This window comes from Centropristis striata, chromosome 4 (assembly GCF_030273125.1).
Source record: "Centropristis striata isolate RG_2023a ecotype Rhode Island chromosome 4, C.striata_1.0, whole genome shotgun sequence".
Taxonomy (NCBI): Eukaryota; Metazoa; Chordata; class Actinopteri; order Perciformes; family Serranidae; genus Centropristis; species Centropristis striata.
In genome coordinates, this window is record NC_081520.1 from 3,414,329 (window position 1) to 3,436,671 (window position 22,343).

The 22,343-nt window shown below is 42.6% G+C and overlaps 1 protein-coding gene across 1 annotated transcript in view; it reads right to left on the bottom strand.

Annotated features, from left to right (window-relative positions):
• Positions 1-4,829, bottom strand: part of LOC131969967 (fibroblast growth factor 12-like) — a 73,539-nt gene extending 68,710 nt beyond the window's left edge. The window contains exon 1 of the mRNA XM_059331205.1: positions 4,535-4,829. Coding sequence (XP_059187188.1) covers positions 4,535-4,562 — 28 coding nt within the window. The 5' untranslated portion in view covers positions 4,563-4,829. The remainder of the gene's footprint in view (positions 1-4,534) is intronic.
• Positions 4,830-22,343: the final 17,514 nt, after the last annotated feature.

Consider the following 22,343-nt stretch of genomic DNA (forward strand, 5'->3'; position numbering starts at 1 on the left):
CGACCAATCGGAGGCTGTGATTCTGACTTATCGACCAATCAAAGGCTGTGTTTCTGACTTATCGACCAATCAAAGGCTGTGTTTCTGACTTATCGACCAATCAAAGGCTGTGTTTCTGACTTATCGACCAATCAGAGGCTGTGTTTCTGACTTATCGACCAATCAGAGGCTGTGTTCCTGACTTTTGGACCAATCAGACGCTGTGTTTCTGACTTATCGACCAACCAGAGGCTGTGTTTCTGAGTTATCGACCAATCAGGGGCTGTGTTTCTGACTTATCGATCAATCAGAGGCTGAATAATGTATTTTTATTTTGCCTTCAACAAATAATTGTGCAGCCCGGAAATGATGGAAAAATTCCCCGATAGATATACTGACTTAAAGAGTGTCAGAACAAGGATTAAAGACTTTAGACCAATCAGAACAAATGTGTTGCCATTTTTCCCTGTTATGCTAAATATAGTCTGGATTTAATCTAATTTGAGGTCTTCACAAGGGGATTGGAGGTCAGAGGTCATTTCAAAAAGTCAGTCTGCAGAGAGTTTTGCTGCTGAGTCATTATAGATATGATTTTTGATGATGATAATGATGAGTTTTTCTTTTGAAATTGTTTGTTGAGATTGTGTTGTCGGTAGACCTGTCACCACAACACATATTTTAGGATATATTTTCCCAGAAACTATCAAGATAAACGATAGTATTGTTGTATCGATGTTTTAGTTTTAGAACGATGTTAGAGCATATTAACTACGTCCTTTTCCACAGAAATTAATTTTTAAATCTCAAGAATATTAAACATTGGAATTGAAATTATGAAAAGAAATAATAAAATATCCTAGATAAATAAAACATAAACTTCAACCAAAACAAATAAAATGGACTTTTAGGCTCTGTTAACAAAATATTGCAGTTTGTCCTAGTGAGGAGCCTCGCTGCAGCATTTTGAATTGACTGTCGACGGTTTAAAGCGGACATATTGAGCAAGGTTATAATAGTTTTGTAGTTTTCATTAGTTTTAGTTTTAATTTCGTTGTGAATTTTTGTTTTCAAATTCACTTAGTTTTAGTTCGTTTTTAGAGTGAGTTTTCTAGTTTTAGTTTAGTTTTTATTTTTTGAAAATGCTTAGTTTTAGTTTAGTTTTTATTAGTTTTAGTGTTGGTTTTTTCTAATGGTCTATATGTTGGGTGCCAGGTTCAAAGAGGTCATAATAAATTTTGCCTTTATTTCCTTTGGTTTATCATCTCAGCCCCAATAAGGTTATTAACTCTTACAGTTCTGGGTGCTTTGAATTTTGGTTCTAGTGTAAACATCCCAGTCTCAGTAAACATATTTACCATGTGTTGCATGTTCAAATAGAAACACTGAATTATGAATGAAAAAGTTGACAAAAACGAAAACTAAGGACATTTTCACTATAATTTTAGTTAGTTTTGTAACCACACAATACAGTTTCAGTTAGTTATCGTTTTTTTAAAAAACTCTCGTTTTTATTTTTATTTCAGTTAACAAAAATGTTTTTTCAATTCTAGTTTTCGTTATTTCGTTAGTTTTCGTTAACTATAATAACCTTGATACTGAGTGAGGAAAAAAGTGAGTTACAGTAGTGGATACGGGATGAGATAAAGGCATGTCGAAGCATCTCAAGTTCACTATTTGAAATGACTGTTCTCAGTTTGCTGATATTTCTGAGGTGGAAAAAGCAGGAAGTAGACAGCTGCCAAACGACGATGATTTATCAAATATTACCCCGCAGGTGGGGGTGAACGTCAGAGGAAAGGGGCCTGATACACTGTAGGATTGTGGGCACAACCTTCTCTGGAGCAACAACCAGAAGAGAGAAGAGTGTCCGTCCAAATACAACTCAGCTGATTTATAAACCAGAGAACTGCACATCCCATAATGCATCATGTTTAGGACACACCCAAACACACATAATCACACAACTGTCTGTCTCTCTGCTGTCCTCCTGTCTGTCTTTTGAACGTCCAGCACCCTTGTCTCCACTCTTTGACCACATGTCCCTCCCTCGGACCTTCTGTCTGTCTCTCTGTCCCCCAGTTTTCCCAAACGTCTCTCTGACTTCCTGTTAGCCTGTGTCTCCATGTCTGTCTTCCATCCTGTCTGTCTCTTCAGCCTTTTTTTCATCACTTGCTTGCACTTGCACCTGCTTATCTGTCTCCTCCTGTCTGTCTCCCAACCTCCCAACTGTGTCTCTCTGACTTCTTCTTCTTCTGTCCTATTATCTGTCCTCTTGTCCATGTCTTTGACTGTGTCATCACCTCATTTTGTCAATTTACACTCCTACCTGTCTGCCTGTAACATCCTGTCTTTCTTTCTTTCTTTCTGTCTGTCTCACCTCCTGTCTCACTCTCTTGGCCCTCATATATGTCCCACTGTTCCTGTTATCTGTCCTCCTGTCCTCTTTTGTCTTTTGTCAGTCCTTCCGCCTCGTTTTGTCGATATACACAACTATCTGTTTGTCTCTCTGACTTCTTTATATCTGTGAAATCTGTCTCTCTGTCTCTGTCCCCCTCCCTCCATGTGTCTTTCAGTTTTTTCAGTCTCTTTACCCTTTAAATTGTCTTTCTGTCCTCTCTGTCTTTTGTCTGTCTCCCCACCTAATTTTGTCCATTTATACTCCTACCTGTCTGCCTGCAACATCCATGTCTTTCTTTCTGTCCCCGTCTCTATCTCTGCTTCTGTCCCTCCCATCCAAGTCTCATGTCAGTTTCCCACCCAGGTGTTTGTCTCTCTGTCCTTCTGTCCACGTCTGTTGTCCGTCTCCCCACCTTGTTTTTTCGATATACACAACTACCTGTCTGCCTGCATGACTTATATACAACATACATGTCTCTCTCTGTCCCTCATATCTGTCTTTCTGTCCCTGTTGTCCAAGTGTCATATCAGTTTCCCACCTAGTTGTCTGTCTCTTTACTGTCTCCCCGCCCTCCTGTCTGTCTCTCTCACTTCTTTATATATGTGAAATCTGTCTCTCTGTCCCCGCCCTCCAATCCAAGTGTCATTCTTTTTTCTTCCTAGCTGTCTGTCTATTTACTCTCTGTCCATCTGTCTGTCTCTGTCCTTTTATCTGCCCTGCTGTCCAGGTCTTTTGTCCGTCTCATTTCGTCTTTTTACATTCCTACCTCTCTGCCTGTAACATCCTGTCTTTCTTTCTGTCCATCTCACCTCCTGTCTCTCTCTCTGCTCCTATCCCCCGCATCCAAGTGTCTTGTCAGTTTTCCTGTCTCTTTACTGTCTCTTTGTCCACCTGTCTGTCTCTTTGCCTTGCTTTGTCCACACTCCTACTTGTCTTTTTGAAGCATTCTGTCTGTCTCTCTGACTTCTTTATATCTGTGAAATCTGTCTCTCTGTCCCTTTCCACCAATCCAAGTGTCATTCCGCGTCTTTACCCTCACTACTGTCTCTCTGTCTGTCCCTGTCCTGTTATCTGCCCTTGTCTTTTGTCAGTCTCACTGCCTCATGTTGTCCATTTACACTCCTACCTGTCTTATTGAAACATCCTGTCTGTCTCTCTGACTCCTTTATATCTGTGAAATATGTCTCTGTCCTTGTCCCTCCACCTAAGTGTCATTTCATTTTCTACCCAGTTGTCTGTCTTCACCCTCTCCCTCTAATCTCTAATGGTCTCTCGTCTTTTGTCAGTCTCACCATCTGTCATCTTTACTGTCTCTCCGTCCTCCTGTCCACGTCTTTTCTCAGTCTCACCACCTCATTTTGTCAATTTACACTACAACCTGTCTTTCTTTCTGTCCGTCTCACCTCCTGTCTCTCTCTTTGCTCCTGTCCCCCCATCTTAAGTGTCTTGTCTCTTTACTGTCTCTCCGTCCTCCTGTCCACGTCTTTTGTCAGTCTCTCCACCCCATTTTGTCCATTTACACTCCTACCAGTCTGCTTCTCTGTCTCTCCCTCGGCCCACCTGTCTCTCTGTCTCTCAGTCTCTTTGCCTTGCTTTGTCCACACTCCTGCCTGTCTTCTTGAAACATTCTGTCTGTCTCTCTGACTTCTTTATATCTATGAAATCTGTCTCTCTGTCCCTGTCCACCAATCCAAGTGTCATTTACCCTGTCTTTACCCTCACTACTGTCTCTCTGTCCACCTGTCTGTCCCTGTCCTGTTATATCTGTCCTCGTCTTTTGTCAGTCTCACCGCCTCATTTTGTCTATTTACACTTCTACCTGTCTGCTTCTCTGTCTCTCCCTTGGCCCACCTGTCTCTCTGTCTCTCTGTCTGTCTCTGTGTGTTTTGCTGCATCAGGCTTCTCTCAGCTAGCAAACACACACACACACACACACACACACACACACACACACACACACAGACACACACTGCACCCCATCCCATAATAACCACACCTAAAAGCTCCAGTGCAGCTGCACTCAGTCAGCCAGCAGCAGGCAGGATACCGCAGTCCACTTGTACCCAACATGCATCACTCCTCCATCCACCCTTCAGCCCCCACCCTGCGCCCTCCGCCCGCCTCCCCGGCCCCGGTCCCGGCCAGTCCCGGTCCTACCTGCCGGTGCTTTCTCTTTGCCCTCCATCTCCCGGTGCTGCTGCTCGGTGAGGTGAGGTGCTCCTCTGCCTCGTCACAGATCCACGCGCCTCCTTTCCTTCCTTCCTTCCTTCCTTCTGAATCAAGTGAACAAGCGTCGAGAGATAAATGTGATCAATCTGATCGAGAATGAGCCGCTGACGGATCGATACCGGCGGGAGAGAAGGAGGAAGAGGAGGAAGAGGAGAAGGAGGAGGAAGGAGGGAGCGTGTTTGTCTCTGGTCCTCCTCACGGCGGGTCTCCTTCTTCTTCTTTTTCTTCTTCGCTGCTCTTTTTTCCTTCCTCCTGCGGACGTTGAAGCTCGTGCGTTCACCTGTGCCGTGTCCGCGCGCTGCTCGCTCTCTCTCTCTCTCCCTCTCTCTCCCTCTCTTGCTCTATTTCTCCCTCTCTCTCTCTCTCTCTCTCTCTCTCTCCCTCCCCTCTCCCTCTCTCTCTCCCTCTCCCTCTCTCTCTCTCTTCCTCTCTCTCCCTCTTTTTCTCTCTCTCTCCATCTCTCTGCTCGCGCCGTGTTGCTGCAGCCCACGTGACGTCACCGCCGGCAGATTTTTAAAGTGTCATGATGATGACGATGATTTTTTCTTCTTTTTATTTAACATTTGATTAATTCTAAACTTCTAAGCTATAATTGTAGAATGATCGAGGGAAGGCTTTCTCTGTTTTACTCAGCTTTTATTCTCAGCTCTGAACATATAGCTTATAGCGAGCAACATACAGCAAGCGCGGGGTTTTTCCTCATGCCCGTAAAACATACCTGCTACCTTAAAGTGTCACTGTCATAAGACTGTCATGACTGTCAACGTCACCTCGCATATGAAACCATTCATGACATCTCCCCCTTTTTTATGTTATGTCTAATAACAATCTGCATATAACAATGTTAAATAAGCCATGGCAAACAATATATCAGCCAGAAAATGTGTCAAATAGGCCTTCTTTTATAAACATAAAGTGTATCTTAGTATCTTGGTAATGTTACTTTTATAGTAAACGCATTAACCCTGTAAACATTTCTCTTATAACTGTAATAGTCCCATGAATGAACTCAAATGCAATAGGCTGTCATCATGCCTTTTCATACTCAAAATGCAATTGCTTTGACTTATAACTCATCCAATACTGTAACATCTATGTCACTCTGAAATTCAACTAAGGCACTGTAATATATGTGATGCAATTTAACAAACAATCAGAACAATGCAGTCAACATACACCTTTTTTTTCTTTTTCAGGACACTGTCCTTCCCCAATTCCCCCAAAAGCACCACAAAAGACATTTCAGTGTCTGTCTACAGGTCCACTGTAGGTGTAGGTGTAGGTCGACTGGTCTGCACAAGCATCCAGCCCTGGTGCGAATGTGCCCTGGCATCTGAGCAGGGGTGTGTGCAAGACTCGTGACCACACCAGAGGTAAAAGAAACAGTCTCTGGGATTACGACACTTGCAGGGTGGGAAGTCTCTCCTGCACTCACAGCTGGTGCAGGTGGGGTGATTGTGAAGACAGATCAACTCGTAGATGGCGGCGCTTCCGCCGCAACGTCGCCCCTTGCGGTGTGTTAATGAGGTAAGACCTAGGAGTAACATTTGCCTTAGAAACGACTGCTGGTGTCACACAAGTCTTTTCCTGATCCAACTTGGCGAAGACTGCGTCCCCCGGTCGAAGTGGAGGAAGATGTCTGGCACCGTGACTGTGGTTGTAGTAGAAAGCTTGTTTCGCCTTCTCACCAGCATCTTTCTGCTCAACAGTGTTTCTGTTGGGCCATTTGGGTTGAAGATTCTTCTCCAGTGTAGGAAGTGTCGTTCAGATCTTTCTCCCCATTAAGAGTTCTGCTGGACTAACTCCTGTGGTGGTGCAGGGAGTTGATATATAGCACATCAGTGGGTCTTCTTGGCGGAGGATTCTCTTAGCGGTCTGCACTGCCCTCTCTGCATGACCGTTCCCCTGAGAGTGGCGGGGACTTGACGTGATGTGACTGAAGTCCAACTGTCTTGCCAGCTCTTGAAATTCTGCGCTGGAGAATTGAGGGCCATTGTCACTCACCACCTCATCCGGGATTCCAAACCTTGCAAAGGTAGTTTTAAGTCTCTGAATAACCTGAGGGCTGGTAGTGGGCGGTAGGTGCAGCACCTCCAGGTACCATGAGTAGTAATCTGATATTACAAGGTAGTTGTTCTTGTTGTGTTCACAGAGGTCGAGAACTATTCTTTTCCATGGGCGATCAGACAGGGGCGTAGAGATGATCGGCTCCTTTTGTTGAGTCCGCTTTTGTTCTTGGCAAGTGTGACATGACATCACAGTGTGTTTCAGTTCTGCGGAAAGTCCTGGCCACCAAACTGATCATTTTGTTAGCCCCTGATGTCCATAGTGTATTCGGTTGTTGATAAGTGGCACTAACGGCTTGTGATCCGTCTCAAGTCTGAACTCATCCAGGCTGCATAGATACTGATTGAATGTTTCACAGGCCCACACGCCAGCCAGGCACTCCTTCTCTATCTGGGCATAGCGTCAGATAAACGCCTGGAGCAGTAAGCTCGGTTTCCATTCTTCTCCATGAAGTTGGAGCAGTACAGCTCCCAGTCCATAACTGCTGGCATCGGCAGACACAGCGGTGTGCCTTGTGACGTCAAAAAAGGCGAGAACTGGTGCCTTTGTCAGCATCCTTTTAATGTCCTCAAAAGCCGATTGCTGTGAGTGGCCCCAGGTCCAGATGTTCTTGCTCTTTAGGAGACCATACAGCGCTTGGCCTACTGTTGCAAGAGCTGGGACAAACCTTCCAAGGTAATTTACCATGCCGAGGACTCTTTTCAGCTCCTGCACATTTTCAGGTGGTGGCATTTGGCGAATGGCCTCAACTTTATCGGGGTCGGCCCCGACCCCCGATTGGTCAATAAGGTGACCCAGGAAGCGTAGTTGGCTCTGTCTGAAGGAGCATTTCTCTCTGTTGAGTTTAAGGCCTGTTGACTAGATGCGCTGCAGCACCTTTTCCAGTCGTGCATCATGTTGCTCCATGGAAGTCCCATACACTAGGATGGCGTCCATGAAGACTCTTCGCTGGAAGAGCTCTAGTGCACTTATGCCGAAGGGCAGTCTTTTGAAACAGTACCTCCCGAACGGCGTAATAAATGTTGTCACCTTGCAGCTGTCCGTTGTAGTGGAATTTGCCAGAATCCACTGGCGGCATCCAGGGAGGAAAACACTGTTGCACCGCTCCGCTCAGCTGTTATCTCTTCAGGGATTGGCAGGATGTAGTGTTCCCTTTTTACTGACTTGTTCAGCTTTGTCAGATCAACACAGATCCTGGCTTTTGGAGTGTTCTTTTTCTGAACTGGGACCATGGGTGCACACCATTCAGTAGGTTGTGTCACCCGCTCAATGATCCTTTTTAGTTCCTCTTTCACTTTCTGAAGCATGGGAAAACAGCTGATTGTGAAATTCCATCCTCACTATTTGCTGCATGAATTTACTGTAGCGTTCATAGCAGCTGTTTATGTCCCTGAAGGACCTTCTCCCCATGTTTCACATACTGTCCAGTGTCAAGGAGTCAGAAGATGGACACAAAAGCTCTGTTTCGAATAGGGGGAAAGTGGCCCCCGGGAAAGTCTCAGGTCACACCTCTCAAAAGTCCGCTCACTCTGCGTGTTTCGACTACAAGTTAGCCCCCAGAGGGAATTAGAGACTCCGGACGTGACGTATGGTTTTCGCCGTCGCTATCTTTGCACAACGTCAGCAACTGAAAGCAGCATGGCTAATTATGCACAGAGTCTCCGCTGATCATAAACATAGTTATTGTGAATTAACAACATTGCTAACTGTGCACAGAGTGTCTGGTGCTTGTTGTAAACAAACAGAGATCGCTAAGTGAACAACTCCTGTAGCAGCAGCACATACACACTTAGCTGCTACAGAGCTAACTGCCGCTAACGGCGGCTCTTCTTAACAAGCCGACTCCTTCTTACTCTTCTTAACGAGACGCTAACGAGGAGTCGCTGGATTTGTCTCCAGTCAATTTCTTGAAAGATAGTCGCTTAGGGGGTCTGAAAAGTCGCTAAATTTAGCAACAAAGTCGCTAAGTTGGAACACTGCTTTGCCGGCTTTTACAAATGCCGTCTTTTGTTGTTGTGTAGAGTACTACATCACATCCAGCTGAGCGATCTATCCAATCAGTATCCAGGCTGTTTTCAGGGGAGAAAAAAAGACCCTGCTCTTCGATAGGGATTTAAAAAGTCCTCTGGCTTTAAAAAGCTGGCTCCGGACTGCTCGTATTCAAATTAGGGGCGTTTCGGCAAGTGAGACCCGCCTCATTCCGGGTATTGTCCGGCTATTACCCAGTGTAGTGGAAACAGCCCTAAAGACAATGACTGTGTGGCCTGATGGTGCTGTGCCCATGCTCCAGGACTGTTTTGCGACCACGGACTGGCAGATTTTCAGGGAGGCTGCAACATTGGAGGGCAGTGTGGACCTGGAGGAGTACACATCTTAGGTGCTGGGTGGTTACATTGGGAAGTGTATGGAGGATGTGACCACCTCAAAGTCCATCACCATTCGGCCGAACCAGAAACCTTGGCTCAACCACAGAGATGCACTCCCTGTTGAGAACCCGGCACGTCGCTTTCACGGTGACGTGGAAGGACCGAGGGCAGCCAGAAGGGACCTCACGGGGGGCATAAAAAGAGCGAAGGCCTCATATGCTCTCAAGATCCAGGGCCACTTCACCTCAAATGACCCGAAGAGCATGTGGAGCGGCATCAGGTGCATCACAGACAACAAAAAGAGTGACGCTCAGTGCCCTGAAGACTGCGCTGACCCCTTGAAAGCTCTTTTGCTCACCACCTTCTCAGATGAGGCCCATTCATCACCAACAGCAGAGGTGAGGAGAACATTGCAGAGACCCAAGGAAAGCCTCAGGCCCTGATGGAATCCCAGGTAGGATTCTGAAGGACTGTACTGACCAGCTGTCTGAGGTCCTGACAGACATATTTAACACCTCGTTGTCTCAGGCCAGTGTTCCACCATGCCTCAAGACATCCACCATCATCCCTGTTTCAAAAACCCCTGCAGTATCTGGCCTCAATGACTATTGCCCCGTTGCACTCACCCCTGTTACCATGAAGTGCTTTGAGAGGTTGGTAATGAAACCCCTAAAACAGACCATCGATGTGGATAAAGAGGACCACCAGTATGTATATAGGCGGAACCGTTCCACAGCCAACGCCATCTCTGCCGTGACCCACCAGGCCCTCTTTCACTTGAAGAACAAGGACTCCTATGTGAGGCTGCTGTTCCTGGACTTCAGTTCTGCATTTAATACAATCATTCTGCAGAAACTGGTGTCCAAGTTGGCAGGACTAGGGACCTCCTCATCTATGTGCAACTGGGTCCTGGATTTCCTCATCTGCAGAGTGTCAGGATAGACAAAAGCATATCCTCCACCATCATCCTGAACACTGGCTCCCCCCAGGGCTCTGAACCAAGCCCACTGCTGTTCACAATGATGACATGTGACTGCAGAGCTCACTACAAGAACAACCTGGTGGTGAAGTTTGCAGATGTCACAGCAGTGGTAGGACTCATCACTCAGGGAGACGAATTGGAGTACAGGCAGGAGATGGAGGACCTGACATGGTCGCATGGACAACAACCTCACCCTCAGCATCGAGAAGACCAAGGAGATGGTGGTAGACTTCTGTAGGTCTGTCACCACTCATCCCACCCTCCACATTAATGGAGCAGCAGTGGAGACAGTCCCCTCTCTCAACCATCCCAACTCCCTCACCTGGCAGTCTAATACCACGGCTGTCATAAAGAAATCCCACCAGCGCCTTTATTTCCTGAGGAAGCTGAAGAGGGCCAGATTGAACACTGCTGTCCTCAGAGCCTTTATTCTTTAGCTGTGTTGTGGAGAGGTGCTGCAGAGGGTGGTAAAAGCTGCACTGCAAAAAAGGTGTGTCTAAAAACAAGATAAAAACACTTAATCTTGCTGCATGGACAGATAATTTCACTTGATAAGGTTTCTTAAATTACGATTGTTAAACCTAGAAATAAGCATGTTGAACGCTTAAAATAAGAAATTAACTCTTAACTCAGAACATCCAGACTGAAAACCAGCTTTTACCCAGAGTCAGACTGCTAAACTGCTCCGCTACCGGTGCACTGAACATTGCACCAGCGCCCATACTTCCCCCTACATTACACTAACTATGCACTTTAATCAAGTCATCAGCGTCATGTCACTTTACCAGCTGCTGCTATGCTGCTTTGCTCCACACACTTTTGCTATATTACACCTGCTACTGCCTGTATTGTGCAAATCTTGTCTTGTTATAATTGTTTTCATTTATTTGGGTACTGACATTTATATATTTTTTTACATATATTTCTGTATATTTTTCTGTTTTAATCTTAGTAATGTTAACCGAGACCTGGGAAACTATATTTCATTCTTCCATGCTGTGGTTTGGTTTAAATTACAATACAAGCGTCTGAGTCTGAGTCATTTATTTACAATGTATTATTATTGTCTCATTTAAAGCTACCCATAGCTATATTTATTTATTTCATATAAACTTTAATAGCATTCCACTGAAAACGTTCTTTCAGTAAAAGTATAATCAGTAAAATACAGTCCAAGTATTAGAAAGTATCAGAATGTCCCTGCAGGCAGATATAAGGACCCTGTGGGTTAAACATGATTTTAATAAAAGTCTGTACCTTATATAAGAGATATTTTCTCACACAGGTGTTGTTATGTTGCTGTGTTGTTGTGATGATTCAGTTTCCATCCGAGAACTGTTCGCCTCGGTCATATGGGAAAATTATTAAATGACACATTTGACATATTGACACCAGCACAAATTATTTTTTAAAGATGATCCAGATGATCTGAAATGAAGATTCAGAATGAGGACAGAGTGCTTAAATGTGATATAATATAAAACAGTCTCCTCCTGTGTGACAAACAGTATGCTGCTAGAGGCCTTTTTGATTATTAATGAATTGTCACGTGAGGATAAAGAAACAAGTGAAGCATTTCTCCTGCAGCAGAATGATACTTTGTGCATCTGTCAGTGTCTGTGTTAAGATTGTTTGATGTATTTTATTTTTTTCTTTTGCACCTAATTTTAGTCATAATTATATTTTTTGGTAATTTTGCATCTATTTATAAATGTTTTCCATCTCTTTAGGTAGTTTTTCATCCATCTGTAGTTATTTTGCGTGTCTTTATGAGATGTCATGTCACAGTACGTGTCACAGTACAAGTTTTCTTTTGGGGGGGGGGGGTCATTTTTCAATTTTCTTTTGTCATTTTGCATCTAGTTGTATTCATATTGCATGTATTCAGGATCATTGTGTCTAATTTTAGTTATTGTGTTTATATTTTTAGTCAATTTCAGAATCAGAATCATCTTTATTGGCCAGGTATGTGTGCATATACTAGGAATTTGACTCTGGTCTGTCCCTCTCTCTTATACAAATATTAAATATGAAAAATAGCAACAAAAAGACTGGTGAAAATATGTACAGGTAGTGCAATGGTAGAAATGAATAGTGATAAAAATGTCTTCTTACAGGCACAGTAGTGCCTCCATCTATTTATAGTTGTTTGGCATCTATTTTTAGTCATTCTGTACCTCTGCAGAATCTTTTTGCTATCCGTATGTTTTTGGTTGCTTTGTGTCTATTTTTGGTCATTTTAGAATCTGTGTAGTCTTTTTGTGTCTCTGGTGTAATGAGGCTTTACCTGAGAAAATATTTTTTCCACTGCTGCTGATCAGTTTTATTAATTCTATTGAGTTTTGGGCTATTTTGTCCATTTTTGAATCCTTTTCATCCTGCCTGTATACACCACTTAAAAAATGTTTAAATGCCATGTTGGTATATATTTTTTCAGCACAACCTCACCTATATGACCTAATAATAATAATTGCTTTTTTATTCTGACTTACTGGATCAACATTTTGAATCCAAAAGAAACAAAGGAAAAACAACATAAATTTGATCTTGTGATTGTGTGATCCTGTCATCAACTCTGGTTTTTATTCTAGTGGGACTCTATTTTATTTGTGTCTTGTGTGTTTAGCGGAACAATTTAAGTCATTTTGTGTATTTTCTTAGTCATTTTGGGTCTTTTTTGTGTCATCTGTTGGTCATTTTGGGTCTTCTGTGGGGGTTTTTTAGCCATTCTTTCTTTTCATTTTGTGTCTTTTTTGGTCATTTTGTCTTTTTTTTTGTCATTTTGTGTCTTTTTTTTAGTCCTTCTGTGTCTTTTTTTAGTCCTTTAGTCCAACATAAAATGTGATTTTGAATATTTTCTTTACTTTCAAAACACTATCATGCTCATTAAAGAATTTTAAATGTTGCAAATTTGACCAAAGGTGTCAAATCTAACATAAGAGGGTTCTATCATTTTATACTAAATCTATTTGAGCTTGTCTCCAGTTTTACTTGGTATATCATCATCAAAGTGAAACTGGCCTCATGGAGTTTACAGCCAGAACTTAAGAGGTAAATTTACAGTAGGGCTCCACGCTGCTTTGTTTTCTAGTCTGGATGTGATGGAGAAGTCTGGATTTGGAGCTTCTGGAGACTCCGCAGGGTTAAGCAGTATTTCCGTTAGTGAGAGAGCATTTGAGGATACAGTCAGTTTACCAGGTGGGACGGTCCAGGTAAGTCCACCTGTCCTCAGAGTCTGTTGTGTCCCAGCAGGACAAGCTTTGTTCTCTTCTTCTTCTCTTGTTGGCAGCGCGTTGCGTCCCGACCAGCAGCACCAACATATGTTGGGTTTATATTTGGAGGTTGATGAATGGTTTCAGGTTGGCATGGCGACAGTTCTGATGATGACGAGGAAGAAGCAAGCACAGGCAAAAACACAGCAGAAGGCAGAGAGAAGGAGAGAGGAGAACAGGTGGACAGGACAGGTGCTGAGACAACAGGAAACAACACAGAGGAGGAGAGGGGAGGAGGGAGGAGGAGGGATAGGAGAGAAGAGAGGAGATTTCAGGTAACAAGGGAGCAGAAAAAAACAAGATGAGACATGGGGGGTGAGAGGAAAAGAGGAGGAAATGAAGAGAGGAGTGGGCGAGTGAAGAAGAGGGGAGAGGAGAGGAAATTAGAGTAAAAAAGGAGAGGTAACAAGGAGATGAAAGGAGGAAATAAGTAGAGGTAACAAAGAAAGGTGAGGAAATAAGTGGATATGACAAGGAGAGGAGGAAACAAGAAGAGGTTACAAGGAAAGGAGAGAAAATAAGAAGGCAAGAGGAGATATGGACAGGGAACACAGGAGGAGAGGAAACAAGAGGATGAAAAGAGGAAATGAGGAGAGGTAACAACAAAAGGAGAGGAAATAAGGGTAGAACACAAGGAAAGGGGGAAACAAGAAGAGGTTACAAGGAAAGGAGAGGAAACAAGGGGGCAAGAGGAGATAAAGAAATGGGACAAAGGAGGAGAGGAAACAAGGGGATGAAAAGAGGAAATGAGGAGAGGTAACAAAAAAAGGAGAGGAAATAAGGGTAGAACACAAGGAAAAGAGGAAACAAGAAGAGGTTACAAGGAAAGGAGAGGAAATAAGAAGGCAAGAGGAGATACGGACAGGGAACACAGGAGGAGAGGAAACAAGAGGATGAAAAGAGGAAATGAGGAGAGGTAACAACAAAAGGAAAGGAAATAAGGGTAGAACACAAGGAAAAGAGGAAACAAGAAGAGGTTACAAGGAAAGGAGAGGAAACAAGGAGGCAAGAGGAGATAAGTAAAGGGGACAAAGGAGGAGAGGAAACAAGGGGATGAAAAGAGGAAATGAGGAGAGGTAACAAAAAAAGGAGAGGAAATAAGGGTAGAACACAAGGAAAAGAGGAAACAAGAAGAGGTTACAAGGAAAGGAGAGGAAACAAGGGGGCAAGAAGAGATAAGGACATGGGACAAAGGAGGAGAGGAAACAAGGGGGTGAAAAAAAGGAGAGGAAATAAGGGTAGAACACAAGGAAAGGGGGAAACAAGAAGAGGTTACAAGGAAAGGAGAGGAAACAAGGAGGCAAGAGGAGATAAGGAAAGGGGACAAAGGAGGAGAGGAAACAAGGGGGTGAAAAAAGGAGAGGAAATAAGGGTAGAACACAAGGAAAGGGGGAAACAAGAAGAGGCTACAAGGAAAGGAGAGGAAACAAGGAGGCAAGAGGAGATAAGGAAAGGGGACAAAGGAGGAGAGGAAACAAGGGGATGAAAAGAGGAAATGAGGAGAGGTAACAAAAAAGGAGAGGAAACAAGGAGGCAAGTGGAGATAAGGAAAGGGGACAAAGGAGGAGAGGTAACAAAAAAAGGAGAGGAAATAAGAGTAGAACACAAGGAAAAGAGGAAACAAGAAGAGGTTACAAGGAAAGGAGAGGAAACAAGGAGGCAAGAGGAGATAAGGAAAGGGGACAAAGGAGGAGAAGAAACAAGGGGGTAAAAAAAGGAGAGGAAATAAGGGTAGAACACAAGGAAAGGAGAGGAAAGGAGGCAAGAGGAGATACGGAAAGGGAACAAAGAGGAGAGGAAATAAGGAGGAGGCATCAAGGAAAGGAGAGAATAAGAAGAGGTAACATCTGAAAACGAGAGGGGAGAAGTGTGAAGAAGAGGACTGATGCGTTTGAGGCATCCTGTAATAAAGGGAATATTCAGCTTCCTTAGGTAACAGTGAAAACCTTTAAACAAAAACAACCATAATTATATGTTAAGTTAAATATGCTGATTCATGTTTTGTGTTAAAATGTTTCTGCTGGCTGATCACACACACACACACACACACACACACTAAACACAGTGATGTGGTGGATTTATTCTCCCCTCTGGTGGCCACAACATTTAATACAGCACGTTTATTAAAATCACTAAATCAACTTTTAATGTTCACAGTTTCACTCAGTAAATCTTCTGCCAAATACTTTAGATTAACTTAGACAGGCTCTAGTTTTATTCATGACTTTGGTTTCTCTTTCATAAAGGGCGACTTGTTTCTTAGCTGGCATCAGGAGAAAAATAACTGTTAATATTATAACTTCATATTATATCTGCAGAGAAGGGAGCAAAGGAGAGAAAATGAGGAAAGGAAACAAAAAAAGTAGAAGAGAGATGAGGAGAAGGGGAGATGAGAGGAAACAAGGAGAGGAAAGAGAGGAAAAAGAAGAGGAAATAAGGAGAGGAGTGGGGGAGTGAAGAAGAGGGGAGATTGGAAATGTGAGGAAAAAGAAGTAACAAAGAGATAAAAGGAGGACATAATTCGAGGTTACAATGAGAGGAGAGGAAATAAGGAGATATGACTAGGAGAGGAGAGGAGAGGAGGAAACAAGAAGAGGTTACAAGGACAGGAGAGGAAATAAGGAGAAAAACAAGGAGATGTGAGGAGAGGAAATAAGGAGGTGGAGGAGATAAGGTAAGGGAACAAAGTAGGAGAGGAAACAAGGAGGTGAAACCAAGGAGATGAAAGAAGGAAACAAGAAGAGGTAACAAGGAAAGGAGAGAAAATAAGGAGAAAAACAAGGAGATGTGAGGAGAGGAAATAAGGAGGCAAGAGGAGGTAGAGGAGGACAGGGAACAAAGAGAGAAGAGGTAACAAGGAGGTGAAACCAAGGAGATGAAATAAGGAAACAAGAAGAGGTAACAAGGAAAGGAGAGAAAATAAGGAGAAAAACAAGGAGATGTGAGGAGAGGAAATAAGGAGGTGGGGGAGATAAGGTAAGGGAACAAAGTAGGAGAGGAAACAAGGAGGCAAGACGAGAAAAGGAAAGGGACCAAAGAAAGGAGAGGAAATAAGGAGAGGTAAGGTGAGGAGTGGGGGAGTGAAGAAGAGAGGAGAGGAGAGGAAATGAGAGAGAGAAAAGAGAGGGAACAAAGAAAGGAAGAAGGAAATAAAATTTCTATTGTTTCTTTTAAGTTTCTCTCACTACTGGATCATGTATGTTAATTACATTAAGACGCTACTTCACCTGTAACTACCTCCTGTTCTTTGATCATGTAAGACTGAAATTCTGTATTTAAGGTAGAAAGTTTCTTTTGTGGCGAGAGATTGCTGAGGACTCTCTCTGTGCACGTAATGTTAGATTAATTTGATTATTCTACCTTGTTAAATTATTTGATTGCTTGATAATTCTGCTTCTTTTTTGTGTGACTCCCTGTTGTCTGACTCTGTGCGTGACGCAGGTCACTATCAAAGGTCAACCTTGGTACTATTAATCAGGCAATATGATTTTTATTTTTTTAGATTATTTTTTTTGGTATTTTTCATGCTTTTATTGAAAGTGACAGATAGAAAGGGGGTGACAGAGGGGAAGACATGCAGCAAAGGGAGCACAGGCCGGATTCGAACCCGGCTCCGCCGCAGCGAGGACTCAGCCTTAATGGTAAGATGTATGATTTTGATACAATGATTATGTTTGTGTGTTAATGTTGGTTTAGAAACTGTGATTACTTTGATTACATATATTCCATTTGCTTAAACTGATTAAGATTCTATAATCACAAAGAATATATTGTATATCATATTTTTTAAACTTTAGATTACATTTAGACATTGAAAAAATAAGTGGCTCCAAATTATATCTGTAAGACATAACAAGGCCGGAGGTTTTGCTCAGGTCAGGACTTGATGTGCCGGCCATCAGAAGATTGCTGCCCGGCGACATGATGTTTCCCTGTAATGATTAAAACTGACGAATCAACGGATCAAGAAGGCGGAACTTCCTGGAAGAAATCTACCATCATGTTTAGTAAACATTGTTAGTATTTTAATGGGTTTGAAGGGAAAGAGACGAGGTTCAGACTTCACGAATTGAAACACGTCTGTGTGTATCAGGGACATGAGTTTTGGACCCGGAGATCTCTGTAATATTGCACATTTTTCGACGTATTGTAATAAAATGTTAAACTGAGAACCCTGCTCATCATTCCCCATCAACGATCTGCGCAGAAAAGATAGGTGAGGATTTTTGGTGTTGGAGTCAGATTATTCATTTTTCAAGGTTTCCTCAAGCTATTTTTCCAACAGTAACCAGAGGCTTTGATTGATCACACCGGCTCGCTGCATTTTTCTTCAGAGACTTAGAAACACTCAATATTTTGGGAAGAAACTGCAACTCCATGAGTCAGTGAGAACAGATGAGACTTGTGGTTAAAAGACTTTATGATGAGTCTACTGTACAGTGAATAATGGTGGAGAACCTTCATAGAGCGGGGATGAGCTGCCATGTGAAGGGTTAACCCATCCAAGTCAACATTGCATAAAGAAATCCATCATCAGAACAAAGCAGAGCAGCAAGATACAGAAAGTAAAACTCACAGTCCAAAGGTTCAGAACAGAGAGAGGAGTCAAGTCAAAGGTCATGGAGCTCAGAAGAACAACACATTACATTTCCACCGAGCAGGAGTGTGTGTGGCACTTTGATGGTGTGAAAAACCTCTGAGTGTATATGTGTGTGTGTGTGTGTGTGTGTGTAGGGTTTAGAGTTCTGTAGCTTGTTTGTGTCTCCATTAAAACCAGTTTTAACAGAGTTTTAGTGTTTAGTCTTAATGCTACGTGTGTGTGTGTGTGTGTGTGTGTGTGTGTGTGTGTGTGTGTGTGTGTGTGTGTGTGTGTGTGTGTGTGTGTGTGTGTGTATTCTCACTAATTGCACTTGAGGATGAGGATATGGAGATCACATGGTGGAGGTCAGATATCTGCAGGGTTTTTTTTTTGGCATTTTTCTGGAAATGTTCGGGATCGCAGAAAACACAAAGAAAACAAAAAGTGGGACGGACTCGCCTTCAGCTCCACCAGCTCTGCGCCAACTACAACTCCCATGATGCTTAGAGGCAGGCACAGTCAAAGCCACTTAGTAGTTACAGCTGTTGAATGCATAAAAAACGTGTTTAACATGATAAATAAAAAGATTCTTTCTTTCTGATCAAGTGGTCTCAGAAGACTTAAATAACTTAATTACTGATGAAAGTTAACTTTTAGACGTGGTTTTAGTGGTTTTTTCTTCCTTATGCACTTCCCCCCACACATGGACAGGAGGACAGAGACAGATTTAACAGTTTGATGGAAGTCAGAGACAGACAGGATGACAAACAGACAGTCAAGAAGGGAAAGAGACAGAAAAGGAGGTGGGAAAATGACATGACACTTAGACAGAAACAGAAAGAAAGACAGGATGTTACAGGCTGGAGTGTAAATCAGTGATTCCCAACAGGGGGGGCCTGACCCTCCAAGGGGGGCGCCAAAGATCCACGGGGGGTCGTGAAGCCCTCTTGATTTTAAGGGAATGTGTTAAATATAGATGAGTCAGCATTTAATTCATTAGTGGGACAAACACAACTAAATAAGGGCTACATTAAACGTTTATTCTAGGGGTGCACCGCAATTTTCTGGCCGATCACCGATTTTTAAAAAGCCGGACCTGCCGATTCCGATTTTTTTATAACTCACAGCATACACCTTCAATGTTTGAATGCTATTATACTGAAAAACAATAACACAGCAGTATTTTTCTTTAACAAAGGAAATCACAATGTCTGAGGTAGTTAATAAAATATTGAACTTCAAATAAATAGCAACAATTTACAGGACAAACTAACAAAAGTTATAGTACAACATACAGACAACTAGGGAGGGCATCGATTTTCGAATATTCGAATAGTCATTAACTCATAAAAAATCGAATAGTTCATCATATCTGAAAGGAAAAAAAGTTGTATTACTGGTCCAGCAAAATTAAGGAAATCGGCGCCGATCGATCGGTGCACCCCTAGTTTATTCATTTATTTAAATAGAAAAATCACTATAGAAAAGTTTCAAAATAAAGGCAATATCGCGAGAATAAGGACATCCCTCCTTCAGTATACACAGGTAACCTCACCTAGCGGTAACCTCACCTAGCGGTAACCTCACCTAGCGGTAACCTCACCTAGAGGTAACCTCACCTAGAGGTAACCTCACCTAGCGGTAACCTCACCTAGCGGTAACCTCACCTAGTGATAACCTCACCTAGAGGTAACCTCACCTAGAGGTAACCTCACCTAGCGGTAACCTCACCTAGAGGTAACCTCACCTAGAGGTAACCTCACCTAGCGGTAACCTCACCTAGAGGTAACCTCACCTAGCGGTAACCTCACCTAGCGGTAACCTCACCTAGTGATAACCTCACCTAACAACGGAAACACAGAGCTAATGGAAAAAGCGTCAGGGAGACGAAAATGCTGAATATCTCAAAAAGAAAAAGAGAGGGTACCATGAAAGTCACATTGATTTCAGCTTCATAGAAGCAATGGACAATGGGGGGGTCGCCAAAGTTTACAATGGTAAAAATGTGTGTCCCTCAAGAAAAATGTTGGGAACCACTGGTGTAAATGACCAAAACGAGGTAGTGAGACTGATGAAAGACATGGACAGGAGGACAGACAGACAATAAATCAGGTGAAGAGACAGACAACTTGGAAGAAAACTGAATGACACTTGGACAAGGGGACAGTAACAAAGAGACAGATGAGTGCAGAGAGAGCAACAGGAGGTGAGGCGGACAGATAAGAGGACAGAGAGACAGATTTGACAGACAACTAGGTGGACATGACACTTGGACGGATGGGGAAGACAGATATAAAGAAGGCAGTGGCGGTGAGACAGGGAGGTTGTTGGCTGTTGGTGGCGAAAACCTTGTTGTCTAAAGGTTGAGATCATTTTTTACTTTATTGATTTTATCTCCAGTTACCAAACAGACTTCATGTCCTGCTTTATGATGAGTCAGACTGCACTGCAAAAAAAAGAAATGTTGTGTGAACTCAAAATTTCAAGGCAACAAACTTCGATAAAATTTTAAGTTGGACAATTAAACTAAATATTTTAAATTTTGCTTTTGAGTTTGCTCAAGTCTGAATTCTGATTTTTGTCATTTTTGTGTGGACTCCAGCTGGAGGCAGCACAGATACAATGAGACTTCAAGTGCAACTCGGAAAGTTGGCTTTCCGCATTTCACAACAAATAAAAAATTTAAGTTTTTTTTTTATTTTGGTAAGAAACAAATAATTTGCAGTGCACTCTGTTCGGGCCAGTTCCTCGCTGCTTGCAGCTTTAATTTATCCATTTAAGAGTGAAAACGAGACAAATCGGCACAGTCCTCCTGCAGCAGTCTCTCCCAGCTGCAGAACCGGAGGGGATGTTAACCCCTTAGCGTCCAGTCTGTGTTAGCTCTGTTGCAGTACAACAAAGAAATAAGAGTTAGCAGAACTATTGTCCCTTGTTTTGAACCCCAACTTAAAGATATAAGTAACAACAACTCACCAACTTGTTTTTGAGCAGACAACTGGCTTGCTTTGTTGTGCTAACTTACAGTATTGCCCTAAATATCAATAATTTATATTTCCAAGTTTTACCAACTTAAATCACTGTTTCAGGCCAAAAAATACAAGTTTGCTTTTTTGCAGTGTGGTAGTTTTAGATGGACATGAACTGGCTGCACTGAAGCAGAGTCCGACCCGTTGACTCAAAGTGAAAACACAAAGAAAGCACCTGACGAGAAAACAAACACGAGGTTGTACAGACACAGTGAAGCTTGTTGAAACATACGATCAAGTCTGATCAAATTAAACAAAGTGACAGGAATCAGTGATGTCATGTCTACAGGAGCATTGTGGGAAACGTGATAATGGTCATAATGCAGCAGGTTAACCCGAGACAGGCTGCAGGTACACAGTGATGCTGTCACGCCTCATTAACACAGCAGGTGACTCACGCTGACTTCTGATTAGGCAGTTTATTTTCTCACCATAAAGAAGTTAATTTAAAGCCGTAGATTCAAATTTAAACATATTCCTAACCCCGAAAACCTGACCCCTATTCATTCTGCAGAGACTTTTTGCAGATTTCTGTTTTTCAGCGATTCTATGGCGACCACTTGTTTGTTTTGCCTCCTGCACTGCAAAAAAGGTGTGTCTAAAAACAAGATAAAACACTAAATCTGAGGGAAATGATCTTGCTGCATGGACAGATAATTTTGACAAGATTTCTTAAATGAATTTTATTAAATCTAGAAATAAGCATGTTGTACGCTTAAAATAAGAAATTAACTCTTAAAACAAGATAAATTAGCTCACACTTAAAAATTAAAGTTTTTTTTTATCTTGGTAAGAAACAAATAATTTGCAGTGCACTCTGTTCAGGCCAGTTCAGCTTTAATTTATCCATTTAAGAGTGAAAACGAGTCGAATCGGCACAGTCCTCCTGCAGCAGTCTCTTCCAGCTGCAGAACCGGAGGGGATGTTAACCCCTTAGCGTCCAGTCTGCAAATTGCTAACAGGCTAACAGTTAGCTCTGTAGCAGTACAGTGTGTATGTGCTAACAGGCTAACAGTTAGCTCTGTAGCAGTACAGTGTGTTTGTGCTAACAGGCTAACAGTTAGCTCTGTAGCAGTACAGTGTGTATGTGCTGCTGCTGCAGGAGGTGTTCACTTAGCGATCTCTGTTTGTTTACAACAAGCACCAGACACTAAAAACTGTTCCTATTGGTTGTTTAAAAGTAGTGCAATAATAATACAGATGTTTTCCCTAACATGATGAATAATGGTGATTAATAATTGTGATTACAATATTGATCAAAATATTCGTGATTATGATTTTGGTCATAATCGTGCAGCCCTAGCTGGGAGCCTGTTAAAAGTTCAACTGTACAGAATAATGAAGCAGCGATACCTGGCGTCAAAGGACATTTGCATAAAAGTTGGAACATATCTGGCCTTGTCCACGCTGTGAGTCGTCTGTAATGACGTCATAACTTTTCAGAC